This window comes from Telopea speciosissima, chromosome 6 (assembly GCF_018873765.1).
Source record: "Telopea speciosissima isolate NSW1024214 ecotype Mountain lineage chromosome 6, Tspe_v1, whole genome shotgun sequence".
Classification (NCBI taxonomy): Eukaryota; Viridiplantae; Streptophyta; class Magnoliopsida; order Proteales; family Proteaceae; genus Telopea; species Telopea speciosissima.
Window position 1 is genome coordinate 61,005,810 of NC_057921.1, and position 19,544 is coordinate 61,025,353.

The window sequence follows — 19,544 nt, forward strand, 5'->3', positions numbered from 1 at the left end:
ACCTTTTTCGTTCTAGCACCGACGATTGTCCTCTCCCATACAGAATATGCAGTGACAACTTATAAGTGTACAAATCTAGCTCCACCGTCTCCTGTAATGCATTTGTTTTGTAATTCCTTTACTTAAAATCCGAATTTCCGAACTAATAAATTGTTGGCTGAATTGTTTCTCTTCCCTTCATCCACAGTGAAAGCCACCCACAACCAAGCTAACCGATACAGGTTTTGGGGTCCATTTTTATTAAAATTTTCAGATTAAAGACTATGTAATAAAAAAAATTAATTTCTCCAAAAAAAATAATAAAATTTAATTATATAGGAATAAAGTTCACTGTAATTTTGTAATGATTTTTTATTAATTATATAGGAATAAAGTTCACTATAATTTTGTAATAATTTTTTTTGGCACACAACTCAACTTCATTCTTGAATAGGTTTGTCCTTTATGGTTCTATTAAATTTAATGGCAATGAATCTTCATCACCTCCGGTCCCTGCCCTCCCAGTTCTCCGGTTCTTCTAACAAGGGAGGGCTAGAATGAGGAATCAGTATTTTAATTCGTTGTCTGCTCCAATTCTTCTAATTCCTCACATAAGAGTGGAAATGGCTACCCTACCCTATGCCTGAACACACTGCCCAAGGTGGGGAAGAATGATCATTTATACTCCTATGTGAGGAATTGGATGAAATTGAAGCGGACAACGAATTGGAAGTGATAATTATTCATGGAATGACTACCCTACCTTTACCCAAACACTCTACATGTGGGGTCCACCACCTCCTATTAAAAAAATTGGGAATTGGACCGGGCGAGGAGATAATTTTCCATGGATCCTTTATGTTGGAGCGGTAGTATATCCATATGGTTTTTTTTTTTTTTTTTTTGGTTTTTTGGTTAAATGTATCCATATGGTTTATCACTGATAATGTCAGAAGTATATCTAAATACCATTCTTCCTTGTATATCCATATGGTCTCCCTAATATGATTTAAGATTTCGCACGTCATTCAACGAAGCCCTCCCTGTACTTCACTGGTAGATGAGGGCGCTGGAGAGGAATTTTATCGTAGATTAAGGATGCCCCATCAATGACTTTGACACATGCTTAAAATATCATTCTTTAGAAATCTATCCAATCGCTCTCAAACAAAAAAAAACAGTCTCTTGTTTTTTTATGATAAAAGAGTCTCTTTTCAATGTACGAAGGGATGAACAAATTCTCACAAGATTTAATCAAAGTCCTTTGTTTTTTTTTTATGGGATTTGAGATAATATAAGAGTGAGATTTTCAAGTGTCACGATAATAAACAAAGAATTTAGTTTTGTTGGTTGAACTTTTGTAAATTCACTATCCCAGTTAAACAAATACGAATAGATTAAGATTTTGAAATGTCACATCAGTACTGTCTCATCTAATTCTCTCATCTCACCTATGTCCCATCAAATAAAGGGACTCTGAAAAGAAATGAAGATGAGTCGGTACTCAGAAATGGCCATGACACTTTATCATTTTGGTATTATATGAAGGAGAAAAGATATTTGTCCTATGCCAACACTCCCACGGATCTCTCTCTCCTCTCTAGGTGAAAAAACACTTTTGCCCCTTTATTTTGATAAGAGAGAAATAGACACATGGAAATACTGGTGTAGACCATACTCCCGATCAAAAAACTGTTTCCCTTATATAAAATATAGTATATTCACCTGAAAAAAAGATGATAAAGTATTGATATGTCACGACTCTGACTCCCCCATCAAACCATAATGGCAAAAGGGTTTTTTGCGAGGCATGGATAGAAACAGATTCATGCTTGATTTGATTTGGCAACATGTCAATTTCAATGTCACTAAACCATATTCTCCCTCCTTTAGCCACCCAATTAAACCAATTATCTCTACCAAAAGAGATTAAACCAATTATTAAAATTTTAACTTTTTAATGATTTTTTAAAGCTTTACTTGCCACGTGGTAGATTAATTAGGGGACATAAATTCCATAATAATTGGACCCATTTGAATAATAAAAGGAGGCAGTTTTTCCACACCCACTTTGAATGGAGAATTCCAAGTCCATAGGTTTCTGTATCAGTTAGCTATCGAAAGCAATGGAGGAGGAGCATTATCGATTTCGTATAATATGAGATAAAGTAATAATGACCTTAAATGAGTGAGTGAACCCTACGCCGTGGGTGGAGAATGACTTTCTCCAAAAAAATTATGATAGTCAAAAATGTAAAGCAAGAATCTTGTAATTATGGTGAGCACTAAAGTTGAATTTGAGGGTATGTGATGAATACTTGCACTAAGACAATTATATATAACTATGGTTTTAAATATTGGTACGGTATCGGGTGATCTATATTGAAATTGGCCGAACCCGATACCAAGAATAGTGCAACGGATCAACCGGAGAATCAACCCGATTCCTGCTTGCTATGTGTTAAGTAAAGAACAACATAGATTTTGCTGCATATATACCTTCTTAGCTGAAAGATCAGCATCGATATGTTCCTGTCTAATTGATGTGAATTTTTCCAATCAATCGATCTCAAGAAATGGTTGAAAGGCAAGTCATGGAGCCATGAAAATCCAAGGAATTAAAATTTTGAAGATAAAGTAGCCATTAATAAAGCTGCCGAGTCACTCTCAATCCCTAGCTAGTATCTCCGATCCCGGTATGAGAGCCTCAAACTCTGTATAATTATTAGATTGAATGGCAAGATATTTTGAGAAATACCATAGATGAGAGCCATTAGAATTTCGAAATATCCCATTAGCTCTAGCGCGACCAGTGGTGGTCCAACCAGCATTAGTTTGATCTATGTCTTTAGTAGGGTTTCAAAAAATGGAATCACAAATCGAATCGGTCAATGTTGATTCTAATTAGAATCAGTCGAAATCGGTCTGAATAAGTTAGAATTGACTGAAAACAGAGAAGAATCAATGGGAATCGACTTGGTCGATCACAACCGATTCCGGTCCGATTCATGATGGTTAAACCTGTGGTCCTTAAAGGCTGACAAAGCTTAGGATTTGGTTCATTACAGGTTTTGGTCCAACTCATCACTGAAGCGCTAACTTGATTGATTCTAAATTAATAGACTTAACTAGGGCTGCAACAGGGTTGGGTTGGGCCTGGCCTTTTAAAACCCCAGCCTAACCGTGACTCCCTTATCTGGGTCAGAAAAATCCAACCCCAACCCGCCCTTAGGGTTGGGTCAAGCTAATTCTGATTGGTCCTGACCATGGGGGGTGAAGGGAGATGCATGGGCTGGTCAGGCTGGGAAGAAGAACAAGAAGAACAAGAAGAGGAAGAAAAAAAAAAAAAAAGAACAAGAAGAAAGAACAACAAAAAATAGAAAAAAGAAAAAAGAAGAAGACAGGGTTGGGTTGGGCCCGCGGCCTCAATCCTAACCCGGCCCAACCTAGACTCAGGGCCAAAAATTGCTAATCCTAACCCGCCCTCAGGGTCAAGGTATCTCAACCTAGGCCCTATTCAGGCTTAGAACGGGCTCGGGACCGTCAAGGTTAAACTTGCACTCTAGACCTAACCCTATACAAAGCATATAAAACCAGACAATATATTTAGTCTGTCCAATTGTAAATGTTTGGTGTAAAGATGCTTCCCTTCAAATTTATTTCTCTTTCCGTTTACCCCTTAAGCAAAATACACATATTAACTTAAATCTTATAGATGAGTTGATTATTGATCCTCTATATCCCTTCAAAATTTTGCTTGTATTATCAGATGTGGATAGCCCCTCATGTATTTGCATGCAGAATCTTCTAACCCACAAATGTTGTAGACTAATCTAAGAAGCATTCTTTTATGGGATTGGATAGAGATCCAAGTTGGCACCTTATCTCGTCCTTGTCCATGGGCTTTCGAGAACACTAAGAAGATATGATTCTATTTTTGTGGTAGTTGACAAGTTTTTAAAAATAACACATTTTATTTCTTGCAAAATACCACCAATGCCTCAGCTCACATGTTGCTTTATTTTTCAAAGAAATTGTTAGGCAACGTGGTGCATCCAAAACAATTACTTCTTAGCACGACACTCGGTTTTTAGTCATTTTTGGCTTACTTTGTGGAAGTTTATGGATACCAAACTCCAACTTTCTAGTGTCCATCTTTCATAAATCGATGGTCAAACCGAAGTTGTATATAGATTGTCTAGCTATTTGCTTTGTTATCTTGTAGGTGATCATCCACCCCAATTAGGTTTAGTTTACCACAAGCGGAGTTTGTTGACAATAGCTCCAAGTGTCAATCTACTCAACAGTATCATTGAGATTGTGTATGGAAGAAGTCCAAACCATTCCAATTCCAAATCTAAGCAAAAGAAGCATTGAAGCGGAAAAGCTTGCAAATCACATAGGGGACATCCAAGAGCAAGTAGAAGACCAACTCCAAAAAACCAATGAACATTACAAAGAAGCCCCCAAAACCCGCAGACAATATGTGGAATTTGAGGAGGGAGACTTTAGTCAATGTATACTTGCAAAAAGAAAATTTTCCTACTTACACCTACAACAAGCTCAAATACAAGAAGAATGATCTATGTCACATTCTCAAGAAAATTGGACCAAATGCTTATAATATTGAGTTGCCCGAAGCAGGCATGGATATTAGCCCTGTCTTCAACATTTCCAACTTCTACCCTTATTTTATGGTAACACAAATACTCCAATGACACAAGCTCGAGAACAAGTCTTTCAAAGTAGGGGAAGAATGATGACATCATGAAACACTAGTCCCCAATGTCTCTATCTCTTTCCTTCCCCCCTCTTAACGTCTTTCTTGCACTTTTCCTAATAGCCTCCAACGTCTCTTTCTTCTCTCTCTCCCTTCCCCCCCTCCCCCCCCCACAACCCGAATCTAACATCTCTTCTTTATTTTCCTTTAAATATATGTTTTGTTTGTTTTGAGCCCATTTTGAGAGTTGAATGAGTCCTCTCTTATTGGGTGAGTAATTCCCCAAGTTATGTACCTATCCTAGTAATTTTTTCTTTCTTATAAAAATTTCTCCAATTTCCTTCCCTCCATTTATATTCCCTTTTACCTTTAAACTTAAAGCTGCATCAATTCTACCCGAATCCCAACATAGGGTTGATAGAAGATACTGTCCAAATCCAACCTAAAAGCAATTCGATTCTTCTACTTCTGCCTGCCCCTACTGTCGTGTGCGCCCCACACACAAGCAAGGCAGAATATACCGCCTTACCCCTGCCCGAGCACCCTTAATCGCATTGCTACTATAACATAATGATTTAGAAAAGATCCAAAAGCCTTTCTATATTATTATTATTATTATTATTTTTTTCTGGTAGCAAATGAAAAGTTTCAAAAACCAGTATATATAGTCATGAATCATAATCGAAGCAGATCCTTCAAACCATGTCAGAAAAGCTTAACAACATATAATATGCCAAGCTTATAGTTTTAGGTCTTTTGCTGAGTTTGCCTGAGAATTCAGAGGACCCATCCATGGATGAAATTACTCTCGCCGGCTACACTCCGAGGAATAGCTGTTCCTTCCGGTGGAACAAAGTTGTGGTACCTGCACCAACAACATTCAAGTTAGAAGGATTGCTCTCATTACCAATCCATCTGAATCTAAACATCTATAAGGAAACCTACCCTATTTGTAAGGTGGGTTCGCAGTCCATAGGGTTGTTGGACTGAGAAGGGTGTGTAGTAAAAGCATTGTTTCCAACCACTGAAGTAGAATCCCACGAGCATTGAATAGCTCTAAGAGAGCTATGTCCTTCAGCTTCAAGCTGAAACAACTAATCAAACATGAGAGAAATGGAAAGAGTATCATTAGTTACACTGAAACACCCAAAGTGTTTCTTGATTAATGGTTGCCATTCTTATCATTATTAGAAACATAATAAAGAGAAAGCAAGTATTTTATTCAACAATGGTTACTGTTTTGGGCAAAACCTTATTTTTGAGCTGCTTGTTTAAGTCTCCAAGATAACGCTCCTGCAACCCAATCAAAAAACTGGACAGTTCAGTGAAAGCATAGATATAGAAACCCAATAAATTCTGAATAAATTTTCTATCTCAAATCTATCTTAATTTGAAGACCATGGATTGAGGAATAGGTATCAGGTCGTCCGTATTGGTCGAGTTAACCCAGATCACCAGACTGATCAAGTTATTGGTCGAGTTAATTCAGATCACCAGACTGATACAAGTTAACTCACCGATTCCTCCTCAGAATTCGGCTGTTATAGGTATGTGTCATTGCATTTTGGTGGTTGAATCTGCTTCTGATATCTGATCCCTAAATCTTTCTTGTAGAAATCCTCAATGCCATTGGGGAAGAAATTATGGCAGAAGTTTTTACAGCAAAAGAAAAGAAGAGAGAGAGGGGAAAAAAAGAAAAGAAGAGAACTATCTCTCCGGGTATGTTTTAGGATCTCGGATGGGTGGGAGAGGGCATCGTGAAGGTGTTTTGGAAAAAAAAAATAAAATCCTATAGGGGTTTGTGAACCCTAGGATTGTGGGAGAACCATCATCCTCTATGGGTGGAGGAAAACTTTGTCCTATGTTTTAGACAAAAAAGGCTATGTTATCTGATCTTACTGCAGAGGCCAGAGGGTACACTAGCATCCTCTCTCTACCTCTCGTCACCTCACATGAAATGACCTCTATGCTCTTTAAAGTACGAAACCATTTCGTTGCCCCTCATTAGTGTACTCCCTATGCTGCTTGCTCATAGGTGGATACCCAGATATTTGTTTTATCCATTGCAAGTCTATGGAAGCCCGCAACTTCTCCACATGTGAAAAGCTGACCTGCTCCTATACCTCTAATTAGGGCAGGTATGAGTTCCATGATAAATACAAGAGTGGGCAATGGATCGAAGTGGCTGTGTGAGTTCAACCAGATTCAAAGACAATTACATGGTTGAGAATGACACTAATATCTACTAACCCATTCTCATCCTCAGACTGTCCATGATCATATCAAGTACTTAAATTTGTTGAAATGAAATCTGTGATGATAAAATCAACTTCCATAGACAACAAATCTGTGTATATTTATGAAAGTCTTCCCCATCTAACAATAAGTGCATACCTTTCGGCGGAGTTCTTCCATTTGTTCAAGCATTATTTGTGTCTGCAATTAGGAAACAATAAAGGGATCATGGATCTCAACTTCATATTTAATTTCTTCACAAGATAGTGAGATGGGAGAAAATATCCATAAGAAACGAAGCAACTCTAAAAGAGAAGTTCTGTATATATAGTGATAGAACAGCCAACATGGCTTTGATGAAAGAGAAACAAGCATATAAAAAGTTTGATCTGATGAAAAATAGCAGAAATAAAGGTGGTTCTAAAGGAACCTGGCCTATCTGCAAAAAATTTAACCTCTCCCTCTAGCAAATAAATAATCACTGAGTTTCTTTTTTCACAACAATACAAGCAAAGAGACCCACAAACAGTCAAAAATACTAGCTTTAATCTGTCTCAGTAGGATAAAATAAATTTCAAATTGATGTTAAATTGCAGTGGAAGTTCTAAACTAACTAAGCCCACCAACTGTAGCCTCTACAACAACTAGAATATCCCTTCTCTTTATTCCTTAATAAGACCCCAACCCCAGACTCCCCAGTACTAATTGAACTTCTAATTCTGCCTTAGACACCTATTCTCTACTTTTCTTTTCTTAACAAATTGACATATTAGTTCTCCTCTATAACCCTTAGTGCTCCAACTGCATTTTTCCAATGGCTCTATTCCAACAGTTCCTTTACTTTCTCTTATATGTTATATAATATATATGTATAATTTTTTTTAGGGTAAATTACATATGCCTCCCCTGTACTTTGTCCTAATTACACATTCCTCCCCTTGATTTTCCCACCTTACATACGATTCCCCTATAGTTTTCAAAAAATTACTAATTCCTCCCCGTCGTTAGCATCCGTCTTATGTGCTGACATGGCATAATTAGATTTTTATAATGCCCAAACTAACCCTTGGTCATTGTGAGATGACCCATTTACCCTTTTGATAAAAACCAAAATAAGAAGGAAAAATTTGCCCTTTCTCCTCTCCCAACTTCACCTTCAACCTCTCGAACCTTGTAATCGCGAACGATACCCCTACCAGTGCACGAGTAATTATGCTCACAGTGACCATTGCTGTCATTCGATTGTTTCGGGTTCTAAAAGATTCCTTCCCAAACCGGTTTCTTTTTCTTTCTTTTACAATTATTAGAAGCCCTTCTCCATTCTTGTATTATAGGATTAGTTTCTAGTTTTAAGTTTCGTAGGCAGCCAGCCCCCATTCTTGTATTTGTGGCTTGTTAACAGGGAGAGAGAGAGAGAGAGAGAGAGAATGGAGTTACTTCTTCTTCTTACGCTATCGAAACCCATTCCCACCTTCAGGCCTCAATTTCACCAACTTCTCTTCATTCCATACGGTTCTCGCTACAAGGTATGCTCTCTTTGTGTGTGATTTACGTACACCTTGAAAAAGCCTGGATTTATGAATTACACGATAAAGGAAACATAAATTCCATTGAAAAGAGTGATAAAAAAACTACCAATTATGTTGGTGGAAGTGAATCTTTGGTGCTATTTTGGGTGAGAAGGGAATCAAACAGAAAATGCCTGTTAGAATTCAAGAAGGAAAGACATAAAAGCACTGCCGAAATAAGAAGCAGAAGAAAATAATCGGATCTTTCATCTTATCTCATCTATTGACAGATAAAAATTCAAAGTCGATAAACAAATAAAACAAAAAGAAAATTTAAATACAGAATCTCCTGCATGCATTGAATTCCGTCTTCTCCTTCAATCTCTCTCTTTCTCTCTAGTCTCTCCTTCCCGAAATTGATTGCCCTCTGGTCGGGAGAAACCAAAGGGCTCCTCGCCTCTCTGTTTCTTCTTCTTTCTTATTTTTCTCCGGCAATTATGGAGAAGATGATTTAGATGAAAGACATAAATATAAAACGTGGCGAACCAGAGGTTCACGGGTGTTTTTCTTATGTGAAGGGATGAGGTTGCGCTACGGTTCGGTTTCTAATGTTTTAGTCCCCTGCAGCAACCTTTGGTGATCTTTTACCAATCGGTATCCCTTCTTTCTCCTCTAATCTCTTCTTATTTGTTTGTGGTGGAGGCGCGGCTGCGGTGGTGGCGGTGATGGAGGTAGCGGCAATGGCAGTGGTGGCGGTGGTGGTGGTGCGGCGCAACGGAGTAGGAAAGATATGAATGTTTTAGGTTGAAGATGATGAGAAAGGTAGAATTGAAAATGCAGTTTTAATTTGTTATTCCGTGATTCCTACGTGATAGAACAAGAGATGCTCCAGCGTGTTCAAGCGAGCTGGAAGATTGAAATCAACACCCTTCCGTGCTCTTCACGCGGTAATGGAAGCTATGATGATGAACCCATCTGCTGTTCAGTCTTTGCGGTGCGTGAATTTAAAGTTTTAGGGAATAAGAGTTCGAGGAGGAGGAGGCGGCGGCAGTGGTGGCGGTGGAGAAGGAGGCGGGGCGTGGTGGTGGTGGTGGTGGCGGCGGTGGAGGAGGAAAGAAATGAGTGTTTTAAGGTTGAAGATGATGAAAAGGGTGTCATTGTAATTCAACTTGTGTTGTTTTAGAACAAGGGTAATATTGTCTTTTCAAATCATTAACTTACGACAAACTAACATCGTCACCATAAGGGGTCAAAATGTAAGGTGGAAAAATCAAGGGGTGGAACGTGTAATTAGGGCAAAGTACAGGGGAGGCATATGTAATTTACCTTTTTTTATTATTATATATATAAATAAGAACTCCCTTTTTGTGGCAAACTTTTCACTGGACAAACCTACCCCTTAAATCTCTCCCATATTCTCCCTAAACTCTCTCCCCTTATCACAACTAACCATCATCCTAAAGAAATACCACCAATTGCTAGAGAGATCGTGAGGGATGCCCAACTCACCTCCCTTTTACTTTTTAAATTATTTCATAGTTATTTTCTGATTCTAAAATAATTTCTAATATGTTAGTATAGATTCTTAATTAGCTTTCATCTTTAATTTCTTGCACAATAAGACCCTCAATTTGTGTTCTTTCTTCCCTCTCCAATTGCTCTTTTTTTCTTTTCTTGTATATTTATGTATCCTTAGACTTGTACGAAAAAGAAGAGTTTGTTTCCAATGTAATCTCTTCTAGTGAGTGAGTCCCCATTTGAGTTTGAGGTTCTTTTGTGGTGAGTGAGTCCCACACTTGGATTAGTGATTCCCCAAGTGACCCAAAAGTTAAATGGTCCTCTCTGACCCACTTAACTTTGGAAGATCTTACACTTGATTAATTTGCGGTTTATTTTGGACTTTTACCCTTAGGACCGAACCAAGAGCAACTCTATTAAAGGACACTCTACTGTTCTACATCTCTTCATAATTTCTTCTTTAAGTAATTATGTTGTGAATGTTAAAATATGAATCCCAAACAGTTCTTCTGCCATCAATCTAAAAATTTCAAATGGAAAAACAGCTATACCTTCCGTTGCCTCGCTTGTGACAGAGCTCCTTCCAGCTGTTTCTCAAGATTTTGCAGCTCTTTCACACTAAGTGGACCAAGATCTTCACCAAGCAAATGCCTTAACAAGGATTGCCAATAAGAAAATTAGTATGGATATAGAGAAGAATAATGGTGGTTGTTTAACTACTTCAATTGTTTGTCATAGCACTAGACTCTGAGCCAAAACCTCTGTGAGCGCTGAAGAGATTCATATTTTGCCTTCAACTTGGAGACTTCCTGGTACCAGCTCTGCAATTACCAATGGAAAAGAAAATAGTAAAAATTATTTATATGTATTCAATAAATCCTTCCAGCTCTATTAGACATATTTGCATTAGCAAACTAAGACAAGTTTTTTAAAACATAGAGAAATTACCCAAATCATTTACAATTATGGAGTGGGAAATTTTTGCTTCTAGGGAAAGTTTTATAGGAAGAGTTTATCAAACAAAAACCTGTGTTTCACGATCAGCAGCACTGGTGTCTTGAGGAGTGTAACAACATCGTTGGTATCGCTCAAGGGTTTTGTTCATACTGAAAATTAAAACAATTTCAATATTAGATTTTGAATTCATCTATGATTTTCTCACAAGTAGTGCCATTTAATATAAGCCATGAGATGTATTATCTTTCAACCCTAGTCATTGATTTTGTAGTTAATATTATCTAACTCTTTTACATCTATTTTCTCAAACATGGTAAGTGCACTCAGTTACATAACTCAAAATATACAGCAACTACACATAGAGAGAGTCGGAAGAACTATTGCCACAACACTGTTATCACTGTAAAGCATGCATTAGAATTAAAACTCAGGTGGAGTCCATTACTAGTATTCATGAACACAGAAAATAATTACAGAGCATGTCAAGAAGGTTCCATCATGGCAAAGCAGCACAGAATAAGAAAGTGGGAGAGAGGAAGAGGGGTGTTTGGGGGGGGGGGGGGGGGGGGGGAGAAATTAATAATCTTAAGCTGCAAAGATTGACAAAGGAAATTTTGGTCAACTCTTAATAGTGATTGTCTTGGCCTTGCAGCATAGTTTCTAAGCTTCGAAATTTTAAAAATTTTGCTTGGTACCCAGACCCATTGCTAGAAAAATGAACTGTGGAAGATTCACCTTTAATATAATTTTGTTTGAAATTGGACTAAAGTTAAGATTGGAAATTGTATTGGGTATAAGGATTTAATGTATTTGATGTCTAAACAACAATATTGAAGAAAATATTTACAAACACAACTCTGAAAGTTTGAAAAGAAAAGGAGAAGAAGAAGAAAACGAATAAATAAACATAATCTTTATTTGGTGGATAGATAATGCATATTATGCTGTATTAAATGAATTTACAAAGAAAAATGAAGTTTCAAAATACTTCTTTTGGTTGCCCTTGTTTTTGTCTCTCACAAGTTTTGAACTCAAGACATCTCCAATGTTGCTTCTTATAAAGCAAAGTAGCGGGAAATCTTTAGTCCCACATTATTTATGGAAAAGAGTAGAGTGAAATTCAAATTGTCAAATGGGAACTACAAGGGTAGGGTTCCTTGGAAGAAAGACTTGTTATGCTCTCTTGTCTTCGGGGGTTTGGTATTTATTTTCACATATAGGTGCATGCGCCGAGCCGACCGGGTAATAGCAAGGTGAAGCGAAGCCTTGTATGTGTGTGATTTCTTTTTGTTGGCGGTCGGACTTGACCTGTATCTAGATTTCTTTTTACCAACAATAGATGTCCTTCTCCTAACAGATTTTTCTTCGTCAGACGTCGGTCAAAGCATGTTATACATTGTGGGTTTTCAGGACCATTCCAACATACTTTAAACTCTCGCCGAGGCACAATGAGGTTTTAGCTACATCTGAGGCATTGTTTGACACGATGCCGACATCAGCAATGTTTCGTTTCTTATTGTCTAAAAGGCATTGGATGTTGGGAACGACAAGCTTTTTGTGTATTCTCTTGAGAAAGACACATCTTTTGGGCTTTTTTGGACAGGTGTTTCTGATGAGTATCTCTCCTCTATAAAATGATGTCCTAGACACTTTAGGAGACATTTTAAGTATTCTACTCTCTCTCTCTCTCTCTCTCTCTCTCGTGTCTGTGTGTGTTGCCTCTTGGTTTGGTGTTTTATAAGTTCTTTAAGGTCTCTCCCCTTTGTTGAATGAGCAAAACCTAAGTGTATCTCGATATGACCCAATAAGCGAGTGCAAAAACTACTGGAAAGCCTAAGGGATTGTTTCATCTTGGACACCGATTCACAAGAATCCCTATTGCACCATAATGGGTGACTACGATCTTAAGGAGAGTGACTGGTGGCACAACTAAACCCCACCAAGTGTTTGTGAGTTGATTTGTATATAAAACTCTTCTACAATAAGTAGTTGCATCAGTTCAAGAGATTAAACCCTTAAGATAAGTTCTATATTCTTATTTATTTGGTGTTACTTCCAATATATTAATTTAGTTGTAACCATATATGGTTTTCAAAGAATAAATAGCAACATACTATATAATATCTGAAGGTAAAGTATAATAAAAATAGTTCTTGTTTCTAATAATACAGTAACTGAAATGTCCAATTCATTTCAATGTCTTAAAACCATAAACTTTATTCATCATAACCTATCAAATACACTCATCAACCATAATATAAGCATCCACATACTCATTGAGTCATTGTGGACTAATTCAAAATGAAAATCTAAATTCACAAAAGGAAAAAACTGATGTAACCATTATGTCAACAAGTCAATGAATAGTGAACCTGCTACTATTTAATACACATAACAACTCACTTAGGTACTAGCTTGGTTCTGCTGACTAAGCAACCAACCAGAACTGACTAGCTTTGCATAGACTAATATTAACTATGAATAAACTGTTAATACTTTTGATACCTGCTTGATTGAAAAATATTGTAAGAACTCAGACCTACCCCTCACTCCCTTAAAGGTTTCTATGTACAAGTAGGACTTCATTAAACTTCTATATAAGTTTGTTATGTACGCGTTTTGGATTTGTTCCCCTTGATCATCTAGCCAGCCTTCCTGCAAGAGACCTTTTCTTAACACCGAGCGTGTTGGTGCAATGTTTCTTATCATCTGGGAAAATCTTTCTCAACAATTTTTTGTTATTTGATCCAATAGTGTTCCGTCAGATGAACAGATTTGATAAATATTGATAACTCTCAGATGGAGTATTAGAACGGAAAGATCATTAGATAATAAACTATTGGTTCTAAGCCATCTCTGGCGATGAAATCGTAGTTCTCGAATGAGCAATAAAAAAGATCCTACTTTGGAGGTGAATATTTTCGTAAAAAACAGTTCTGCAGTTGTAACAAAGCCAACACAAAAGAAGCTGTGTTCATCTCTATCTTGGGTTTTCCAAACCAAAATGTTCTCCTAACAAGTTTACTTGGCACTAGGTAAGTACTCCACACAAAAAGAAAAGCTAACCACCAATGGTGATGAGATCTATGATTTGACGTTGGGTTCATCATTAACTACCACCCCTATTGTTCATAGTCCAAAACACTTTTCTCTAGTCCATTCAGAGGGTCAATAGATGAAGAGATCCTATCTTCGCCATTGGTGGAGAGAAACTGGATCCATATTAATTATCAAATTATCTTTATAGTTAATAATAAAAATTAGACAGATCCACCCCAACTTACTCCCATTTTGAGATGGCTAGATATTCATCTAACAAATGCTCTTGCACTCATTGTTACACTGTGTATATGATCATAACCTTGTTGTTATGTGTTAAGGATGCATTTTCATGGTCACTCTAAACCCTAATTTGGTATTCAAAAATTCAAAGCTAGTAAAAAGTAAAGGATAAAGACAAATTTCTATGATATTGAAATAAACAGTACTACTTATGTGTAATGGATTGTCTTATATATTCTCAATAAAGAATACTGGAATATTGACAAGAAGTGTAGATTATTGACAAGTAAACATAATTTCTGTGTTATATAAGATATTAAAATGGAATAGAAAATTATAGAATTGAAACAAATATGATTATGGATATTTAAATATACTAGTTTCAATTTATGCTACATATCACACTAGATCTGCAAGAATTGCAAGACATAAGAAAAGAACAAAATCAAACCATAACACACTAGAATCACTGGCTGATGTTAGATTCATGAAACTGCGTAAAATCTACTAAACAATGCGAAAATCCTACCCGATCAAATTTCTTGCTTTTTATCACAGGTCTCATCACTTTTAATTACTTAGAAATTAAACACTTAAGATGTAGAAATCAATGCAGAAGAATCAAGTAAAATATATATATATATATATATATATATATATATTTTTTTTTTTTTTTTTTTTTTTTTTGGGGGGGGTGGGGATGGTGGATATAGTTGCAAGCATACTACTACAACCTTAATACATAGCTAAATCTAATAGCAGTAAATGAGTCGATTTGTTTGAGAAAACCTAACAAAGCCTGGGGCATTAGAAGAAGACAAATATGGATTAAAATCAGTTTAATACAACAATTATGTTGGTAAAGAATATGATTATCATGACTTGGAAGAATTCAATATTTATATTCCCAAATGGGTGCTGTGTATATGATCATAACCCTGTTGTTATGTGTTAAGGGTGCATTTTCATGGTCACACTAAACCCTGATTTGGTACTCAAAATTCAAAGCTAATAAAAAGTAACGGATAAAAAGAAATTTCTATGATCTTGAAATAAGCACTACATATGTGTAATGGATTGTCTTATATATTCTCAATAAAGAATAACGGAATATTGACAAGAAGTGTAGATTATTGACAAGTAAACATAATTTCTGTGTTCCATAAGATATTCAAATGGAATAGAAAATCATAGAATAGAAACAAATATGATTGTGGATATTTAAATATACTAGTTGCAATTTATGCTACATATCACACTAGATCTACAAGAATTGCAAGTTATAAGAAAAGAACAAAAGCAAACCCAATTTTTTTTTTTTGTAAAAAAAAAAAAAAAAAAAAAAAAACCCCTAAGAGAAGCTTAGCTTAAGAAGTAAAAGATATTAACATCTTGAACATACTAGATTCACTGGCTGATCTTAGATTCACAAAATTGCGTAAAATCTACTAAACAATGCGAAAATCCAACTCGATCAAATTTCTTGGTTTTTATCACAGTTCTAATCACTTTTAATTACTTAGAAATTGCACACTTAAATGCAGAAGAATCAAGTAAACAAATTTTTTTCTTTTTTTGTTTGGGAGGGGGGGGGGGGTTGGTGGTGGTGGTGGATATAGTTGCAAGCATACTATTAGAACTTTAATACATAGCTAAACCTAATAGCAGTAGATGAGTCGATTTGTTTGAGAAAACCTAACAAAGCCTGGGGCATAAGAAGAAGACAAATATGGATTAAAATCAGTTTAATACAACAATTATGTTGGTAAAGAATATGATTATCATGACTTGGAAGAATTCAATATTTATATTCCCAAATGGGCACTGTGTATTGGTCAAAGTGACTCAAAATGGCATCCATGATTGTAACCAGATTTGGAAAGATGAAAGAAGGCTTTCATGCAGTACAGGTTTAGGTACTTTATCCAACGAGTCCTTTTGCTCCATAAACTGAGCTGGTCTTTCCTCTTTTACTTGCTTCTTGGGATGCGATGTGATTCAGGCTTTTGCCTTCCAAGAAAATAAATAAAAAATTAAACAAAAAAAAAATCCAATGGATAAACAATTTCTAATTGATAAAATGCTAATTTTTTTTTAAAAAAAATAAATTACCACAAAAAGCTACTTCAAATCATATGAGTGAGAACAAATAGTTCCTCAGGCTGATTGATCAGAAGCACATGAACCATAAAGGGGATGTTAGGGATCTACGCGGAAGTAATAATCTCACATCACATGTGAATAGCCCGATGTAAAGATTTATAGGTATTTAGGCACCCTCTACTTAACAACTAACCTTTAAATATGATGAGATCTACAAGCATCTAATCCTTACCACCTAATTTTAAAGATGAGATCTACAAACCCCTAATAGGGAGTCTTCTTTGTTTTTTTGTTCCTTCTCCCCTTCATTGTCTAATCCTAAGTAGCAACAAAATAACTCACAAGCCATTCCAATGCAGAGATCAAAGGATCTAAAGGTGAAAATATTTGAAGACAAGTTCCAAACGTAAGTTTGAGAGAGAGAGAAAGAGAGACAGTGAAACTACAACGATATTTGAGAAGAAAATCTCATCTTGAAGAAGCCTAGAAGAGAGACAATGCCAACATTAAAAAACGATTTTTCATGTAGACTTTGTTAACCCAGAATTTCGTTTAAAATTAAGACTTCTCCATTTTTTTTTGTTAAAAACCCTAATAAAGTTCTGAAAAAGAGATGGAGAACCCTAGATCCTGCACCAAGGTGTAAGGGATGTGAGTTCCTAGGAACATCTGCACCTCTCTCTCTCTCTCTCTCTCTCTCTCTCTCTCTCTAACCGTACGGATAGATAAAGCTGAAAACCAGGAAAGAGAAAGAGAGAGAAGTACAAATGAAACGTGTCGAAGCATCATTTGAAGAAGACTAGCTTCCAGCTTCCTCGAAGGAAGGAAGGAAGGAAGAAGAAGGGATAATTTATGAGTGTAAGTCTGCTAAAACCCATCATTTCGATCTTTACAATCAGAAATTTAGTAAGAATCAAACTGTTTAAAGTGCACTTCTGCACAAACACTAACTTATAACACCATGCACCAGAAGTAGAAACAACATTTAACCTCAACTCATCCAAAAAGATACCTAGAAAAACCCAAAAAACAAATCCATAGCAAAAGAAATGAAGATGGACAAAAAGAGAGAGTGTTTTGCAGAGGATAAGATACCCGGCGCTTCCGAACTCATAAAGCTTGCCGCGACTGGAGAAGACGATGAGAGCAACCTCGGCATCACAAAGAACAGAAAGCTCGTAAGCTTTCTTAAGTAAACCATTTCTCCTTTTGGAGAAGGTTACCTGACGATTAATCTTGTTCTCAATCCTCTTCAGCTCCACCCGTCCTCTTCCCATCTCTCTCTCTCTCTCTCAAGCAAGCAAGCAAGAAGAAGAACAACAACAACAACAACAACAATAATGACGAGAGCACCGAGCCAGAGAATGAGAGAGAGAGAATGTCTTTCAAGTATGTGTCTCTCCTAAGTCCTAACCCTTTCTCTCTCTCTTTTTTTCTTCTTTTTTGTTTCCCTTTTTAACTGGGTTGGTTTTTTCTCTCTCGTCCTCTCTCTTTGCAGGAGAAGGAAGGAAAGGAAGTAAAGGGTAAATCTAAGAATAAGAAGTCAGTGAGAGTGTTTGATTGGTGGTGATGGTGGTGCACACAGGAACATAATATTTATAAATATAAAAAGATGAGATAGATTTTACACAGAAGAAGAATGAGAAAAGCGAATGAGGGTTGGTTCTGATAATTCCTTCTACTAAAACTGGAGAGATTTCTCTAATTAGGGGATGTAGTTGAGAAGCTACCACTCTCGACTTAACCGAATTTACACAACACCTCTCGTCCCAGGATCTTCTCTTATAACAAAATGGAAATCCTCCTTATTTCCTCTTTTTCCCCTTCTTTCCTTTCTTTATTCATTTTTTCACTCTTTTAGGGACTTTTCTGTACTACTACCCCCCCCCCTCCTGCACCAGTCTCTCTCTCTCTCTCTCTCCATTCTTTGGTGTTCACTTCACCCAAAGAATTCTGAAAGAGGAGAGAGAGAGAGAGAGAGAGAGAGAAAGAGGGAGCTGTGGACCTGTAGTGGTAGGGCAGGGGATGAGAGGACTGAGGAACAGTGTTAATGCCTGGTGGGATGTAATGTGTGGTGGTGTCAGTCACTTGGTTGGGACTACTACGTTAAATCCAAAAAATATAAAATTTAAATTTAAAGTGTCAGGCTACGTGTCGCCTTGTATCTCCTTAGTCGTCTCTTGGTTACAGGGGAACTTTAACGCCGTCAGGTGACGTAAACTGGTGAGTTAAGGGATCTGCTCATCTGCTGTGTTTTTTGTTTTTCACTTGCTCTAACACGCAACCTAGTGCGTATGTTAGCAAAAGAACTACATACTAAGAAGGGAAAAGATTAATTGCAGTCAGAGTTCCGATTCTGGGTATGGCTTCCTCAGTAGAGCAGATCATGATGAAGGAACCAAAAAAGCACAACAAGCTCTACAGAAACAGCACAGATTTGATTCACAAGGAGTTGCAGAACTACGTACAGGTAGTTAGTTGCCTTAAGTAAACCTATATTGTATCTTATTAACAATCCTCAAAATGGTTGGGCCGGGGAAGATTTACCTTTGATACTAATGGTTTCCATTGAGGACAACTATTCTAGGGTTTTGATAGAAGAAAGTTAGAATTAGAGATATTTGGTTTCTCTATTAATGAATTAAAATTTTAGGGAGAGGGATAGGCACACCGTCCGTACGCGATAAGCTAGTAGGGGTGCAGGACGTCAGGACACCAGGTCAAGGCATCATATATACAAGAGATAGATAAACACAACGGACACTAGCTTGTGGTACACGGTGATGTGTCCAGCCATCCTAAATGAAGACAAACCAATTCGATGGAAAAGAGAGGATAGAAGGTCTGTTGATTAGCCTACTTGTTTCCGGGGAAGCCCACTTTAAAGGAAGTAATGAAAACCTGATTGTGCCAATGGTATAGTAAGAATTAGGTATTATATTTAAGAAAACTAAATACGTTGCTTTTAAATAAGTTATCATATAGCATATCATATCAGGTAGGGTCCAAATTTTGTGGACAAATAAATAAATCTTTATATCTCCTTCTCATAAGTCAAGTTTTAGCAAAAATAAAATTTTCCAAAATTACGAAATTTAACTTTGAAAATCTAAGACAATGAGAGAGTGTATAGTGGTGATGGGAATATATACAAACACATCCATGAACAAATATGGGATGCATGCATGCACCTATCCCCTAGTGTACAGGCAAAGTGAAGCTAATCCTACGTACCTTGTCTC

At 36.7% G+C, this 19,544-nt stretch overlaps 1 protein-coding gene across 3 annotated transcripts; it reads right to left on the reverse strand.

Annotated features, from left to right (window-relative positions):
• Window positions 1–5,317: 5,317 nt before the first annotated feature.
• On the reverse strand, window positions 5,318–17,705 carry LOC122663929 (agamous-like MADS-box protein MADS3). 3 transcript variants are annotated; one of them, XM_043859601.1, is made up of 9 exons: window positions 17,653–17,705; window positions 17,398–17,600; window positions 10,988–11,066; window positions 10,720–10,781; window positions 10,512–10,611; window positions 7,094–7,135; window positions 5,951–5,992; window positions 5,645–5,784; window positions 5,318–5,564 (listed from the first exon to the last, which is right to left on the reverse strand). In XM_043859601.1, exons 2-9 carry the CDS (start codon window positions 17,577–17,579, stop codon window positions 5,477–5,479), a joined length of 735 nt encoding a protein of 244 aa, XP_043715536.1. In that variant the 5' UTR covers window positions 17,580–17,600; window positions 17,653–17,705; the 3' UTR covers window positions 5,318–5,476. The 3 variants fall into 3 exon arrangements, with proteins under 3 accessions (XP_043715536.1, XP_043715533.1, XP_043715535.1); XM_043859598.1 differs by having other exon boundaries at window positions 5,645–5,793; XM_043859600.1 differs by having other exon boundaries at window positions 5,645–5,793; window positions 17,398–17,593; window positions 17,656–17,699.
• Between the last annotated feature and the right edge of the window lie 1,839 nt (window positions 17,706–19,544).